This window comes from Pygoscelis adeliae, unplaced genomic scaffold, assembly GCF_000699105.1.
Source record: "Pygoscelis adeliae isolate BGI_AS28 unplaced genomic scaffold, ASM69910v1 Scaffold97, whole genome shotgun sequence".
In the NCBI taxonomy this organism is placed as follows: domain Eukaryota; kingdom Metazoa; phylum Chordata; class Aves; order Sphenisciformes; family Spheniscidae; genus Pygoscelis; species Pygoscelis adeliae.
In genome coordinates this window covers 15,628-20,384 of record NW_008825152.1, presented here as the reverse complement: position 1 = coordinate 20,384, position 4,757 = coordinate 15,628, and the positions used below count along the sequence as shown (strand labels likewise).

The 4,757-nt window shown below is 55.1% G+C and overlaps 1 protein-coding gene across 2 annotated transcripts in view; it reads left to right on the top strand.

Moving 5' to 3' along the window:
* NMT1 (N-myristoyltransferase 1) overlaps positions 1–4,757 on the top strand; it is a 14,028-nt gene that overhangs the window by 6,388 nt on the left and 2,883 nt on the right. For both annotated transcript variants that reach the window (XM_009328386.1, XM_009328385.1), the window contains 6 exons: positions 716–834; positions 1,381–1,472; positions 2,126–2,242; positions 2,735–2,905; positions 3,285–3,393; positions 4,491–4,661. In XM_009328386.1, coding sequence (XP_009326661.1) covers positions 716–834; positions 1,381–1,472; positions 2,126–2,242; positions 2,735–2,905; positions 3,285–3,393; positions 4,491–4,661 — 779 coding nt within the window. The remainder of the gene's footprint in view (positions 1–715; positions 835–1,380; positions 1,473–2,125; positions 2,243–2,734; positions 2,906–3,284; positions 3,394–4,490; positions 4,662–4,757) is intronic.

Genomic DNA, 4,757 nt, shown 5'->3' with positions numbered 1-4,757 from the left:
CTTTCTGGAAGCTGGGCTGGGTGGGTGTGATGGGGGCAGTTCTTCCTCTGGGCTTTCTTCACCTCCCCATTGCCTGGAAACCTTTTCAATCCCTTTTTAAGGGAATTCCTAATTAGCGCGACTTGCTTCTCTTGGCAGCAGTCAAGTGATGCCGCTGTGTTGACATCCCCGAGAAAGCCGGTGCTTGAACCAACATCTCTTGGCTGAATCGGGGGCTTTAGGAGTCAGTGTTTTTTCAACAAAAGTTGTCTTGTTTGCTGCAGCTCTTCTTTAAGCGCAGTGGGAAGGAAACCCTGACGCTTGCCAAATGGCAGGGGCCAGAGCTGGCAGGGAGGGAGCCACCATCCGATGGAGCGGCTCATGGGAAAGTGCTGGCCGAGGCTGGGATTGTGGGGATGGGGAAGGATAAGGCATCGCATGTGGACCTGGAGGATGTAGCTGTGGCCCTGAAGCTCTGATCAGTTTGGTCACCTCCTCTTTGCTGTCCAGTCGGCTCCACCATTGCCCTGGAAGGAGTTTTGATTCTCTGCCCCTGTGTCACGACGAACACGTGGCATGTCCCAAACCAGGTGGGTGAAATGGCGATCCCTGTTTTTCTGCACCAGGGACCTGGGGTGGGAGACATGAGGCACGTTGGTTGCCAGATTGAGGTGTCGTGGAGACTTGGCCTCAAACAGTAGAGAACATCTTCATGGCTCCCTGCTCTCTCTTACAGGAGAAGTGGTGAACACCCATGGTCCCGTGGAGCCAGACAAAGATAATATCCGTCAGGAGCCATACACCTTGCCCCAGGGCTTCACCTGGGACGCCCTGGACCTTGGGGACAGAGGTGTGGTGAGTACAGGCAGCTCAGCATGTGTGTGTTGGGAGGGCGTCTACGTTGCACGGTAGGCAGTTCCATGCTTGGACTGCCGAAGATGGTTTTGGGGATGGGAACATGTCCTTCACCACACCGGGCAACTCTCCAGCTCAGTGGTCACGCCATCTCCTTGGAGTTAGATGGGTCTGACTTCCCCCACCGTGCAGTTACCTCTCACCCATCCCATGTTGGCCAAGTTGGCTTTGTTTCTTCATGGGGATGTAAGGATGCCTGAAGCCAGGAGTTTTCCCTTAGGAAGACCCTCCAGACTGTGACCCACCTCCCTGGGAGATGACCTGAGGGCAGCAGGACTTATCTGTGTGTCCTGCTGCTTACCTTGCTCTGCAGCGACACCGGTTCAGGAGCCCGGAGCAGGGGGACGTGCTGGTAGCAGGGACACAGCTGCACACAGCACCCATTGCCGTGGCCACATGAAAAGTGTTCAGGGTCCCGTGTCAGGGCAGCCGGGGCGTGTGGTGGCTGAATAACTTTCTCATCCTGCTTGGTCTCTCCTGCCTTAGCTGAAAGAGCTGTACACGCTTCTGAATGAGAACTATGTGGAGGACGACGACAACATGTTCCGGTTCGATTACTCTCCCGAGTTCCTGCTGTGGTGAGTGGCACCACAGCCACGGAGCAGAGGGTGTTGGATGCTGGCAAGCCTGATCCCGGTGACAGCACTGCAGCTGCCTTTCCTTATCCCCTCTCACTTCTTTCCGAAATCTCCCTTCCCCATCTGACGCTGTGCGTGTGTGGTGTCCCAGGTACACTGCGAGAGGGGTCTCTCGCCCAGCCCTGCCTGCCTCTGGCTTCTTTGAGATATGGGAGCCTAAAATCGGATTTTTTTCCTTTTTGGTTTGATCCGAGTGTTTGTAAAAATCCTGGTAGTTGAGGAACTTCTCAGTGCCCTGGAGCTGCAGGATGAAGGTGGCTGCCTAGTAATGTTGCCAGCAATAACACTTGGGGACCTGTTGCAGCAGAGCTGCTGTCTCCTCAGGGCGTTCATGAATCGAGGACCCTGGATTTCCTCCTGTGTCGCTAGTGAGAACTGGCCTTGGCCAGAGAGTGCAGGAGTTGCCCTGGATCCCAGCAGTCCTGCCTTGTCACATCACTGTCACCCTCTCATCCTCCTGCCTTCAAACCCACAGCTGCGTTGGGCAGCCTGGAGCAGGACACAGGGCATCCCAGGACAGGGTGGGGAGGCAGGAGCAGGTACACTGGGGACCTTTGATGGGACGTGACTTCTGAAGTGTGTCTCTTCTCCAGGGCGCTGCGTCCTCCAGGCTGGTTGCCTCAGTGGCACTGTGGAGTCAGAGTTGTCTCCAGCAAGAAGCTGGTTGGATTTATCAGCGCAATTCCAGCCACTATCCACATCTATGACACGTGAGTGCTGCTCGGCTGCATTCCTCATCCTGCCCCTTGATGGCATGTGGGGTTTCCTGGGAGCGCTGAGGAGGTCTGGCTACATTGTCCTCCCCAACCAACCGCGCAAGACCTACGCCATTCAGCCATGGAGATGCTTTGCTGCTTGGAGGAGAGGGGGGGAGGATATTTAAGGTGGGCAGTGAAGTTCTGTGCAAGGGCATCTTGTAGTTAGCAGCCATGAAGGCTGTTTTCCCCAACGAGTGAGGTCAGCCTAGAGCTCTGGCTTACAGAAATCCTCCAGGGCTGGATGGAGACCATTTTCCCTGGGAAAACCTTGGGTAACAGCTTAAGGGAGAGTTCTCCAAACCCAGCCCTTGCCCCTTGGCCTTCCCTGAGGCTTTGACTCTTCTTTCTCTTGAAGGGGCTGGACGTAAATTGCCCAGGGCGTTGGACTGATCCTCCCAGGTCAGGACAGTCGGGTCTCATGCTCTGCATTGTTTCTTTCCCAAGAGAGAAGAAGATGGTAGAGATAAACTTCCTGTGTGTCCACAAAAAGTTGCGCTCGAAACGGGTGGCTCCAGTTCTGATCCGTGAGATCACGCGGCGGGTTCATCTGGAGGGGATCTTTCAGGCTGTTTACACTGCGGGAGTGGTGCTGCCAAAGCCTGTGGGGACTTGCAGGTGAGTGTCCGTGGCTCTCAAAGAGATTTCTGTCTGCAGACCTTCCCTTACCAAGATCCCCTCTGTGGCATGTAGCGTGTGTGGGATTCCCCAGGACAGGAGAGATCGATTCCAGCCCAGGTTTCTCCTCCCCACACCATCCTTCCATGATTAAGTCCAGTAGCTTTGCTTAAGCTGCTCATGTATCACAAGACGGGAGACTTTCTGCAGCACAGGCACTTCAGGCCGCCCTTGTTTTTCTCTGCGGGAGCTGCTGGCCTCTTTGCGAGCCAGCATGATGTTCTCGCTTGCCCTCTCATGGCAGCTACGAGAACCTCGTGCCTGTGCTGCCGTCCCGCTGCCCAAGAACAAGTCTCCCACTGCGAGTGTGTTTCTGCAGGTACTGGCACCGGTCCCTGAATCCTCGGAAACTCATCGAGGTCAAGTTTTCCCACCTGAGCAGGAACATGACTATGCAACGTACCATGAAGCTTTACCGGTTGCCCGAGGTGGGTGCCAGCCGGGGCTGTGAGCCGCGGAGGCAGAGCTCACGAATTGCTCCTTGCTGAGCAAGGGGTGAGGCTGGGAACTGGAGACACAGATGTCTTGGCCGAGGTCGAGTCCTCTGCCTGGAGAACCGGGGTTTGTTTCATGTAGTAAATGACTCTGTCAAGCCACTGCACTTTATTTAATCTTTATTTATTTTTTGCCTGGGTACCTGCATTTTAAGGGCAAATTCTTGCAGCTAGAGGACCCTGTGAGCTTTTGTTTCATGGTGAGTCATATCCTGTCCTCCTGGTAAAACGAGAACGCAGATATGACAGCCTTCATCTGTCCAAACACAGCCTCGGAGTGACCTTGAATTGGGTTAGTCCCTCATTCTTCAGTCAAACTGATCGGTTCTGTCAGTGCAATTGTCCTGCTGGGGAAGTTCCCCAGCTGGATATGGGAGAAAAGACAAACAAAGCATTAAAATTGCCACCACCTTCCCCGACCTTGTTGGCTTCCTTCTGTCGGTCAGAGCTGCTCGTTTCGGTTGGAGAGAGCTGGTTTAGTGCTGGGCAGCACATGGCTCCTGTCTCCTGCCTCCCCCCGCAGCAAAGGCACCAGCTGCTGTTTTGTAGCTACTGATTCTTGTGCAGAAACGCAGACCCAGAAGCAGTCTGTGCTGCTTGATCTGGGCTTTGCTGAGTGATCCCAACCCTAGATTAGAAATCGAGTCCAACTGGAAGTAAGATCAGGTGGTTCCTGGCGGTGCCTGGGGCAGGGCTCTCAGCCTGTCTCTGCTGCGAGTGGGAGCAGAGACCTGGAGGGAAGCAGAGATCTTGTGTCGTTAGGGGGTAGGAGGCCACTTCCAGTGGGACTTGACCTGACACGTGGGGCTTTGGGACCCACTGTGCTTCTCTGTGGTCTTTGCCATCGGTGTCACACCAATCGCAGCCGTCCTTACGCCGGGCAAGCAGGGCTGGAGGGGAGAGCGCTGGGTTGTGGGACTGAAAATGGGCTGATCTAAGCAGAGAGCGTCTCCGTGCCGCTTGTCGGAGAGCCCTTGAGTGATAAAAGCCACTGTGCAAGCAGCGCAAACGATTTGTCCTGCTTTCTGTAGACTCCCAAGACTCCCGGCTTGCGGCCAATGGAGCACAGAGATATCTCCGCAGTGCACAAGCTCTTGACAGAGTACCTGAAGCAGTTCCACCTGACACCCATCATGAGCCGAGAGGAGGTGGAGCACTGGTTCTTACCTCAGGAGAACATCATCGACACCTTTGTGGTAGAGGTGAGGGGGCAGGAGCAAGACGGGGGTGGTTTCCTGGGCTTCTGCCTCCACTGGAAGAGTGTGTGGCGAGCTGTGGGAGCGATCGGGGAGATTGCT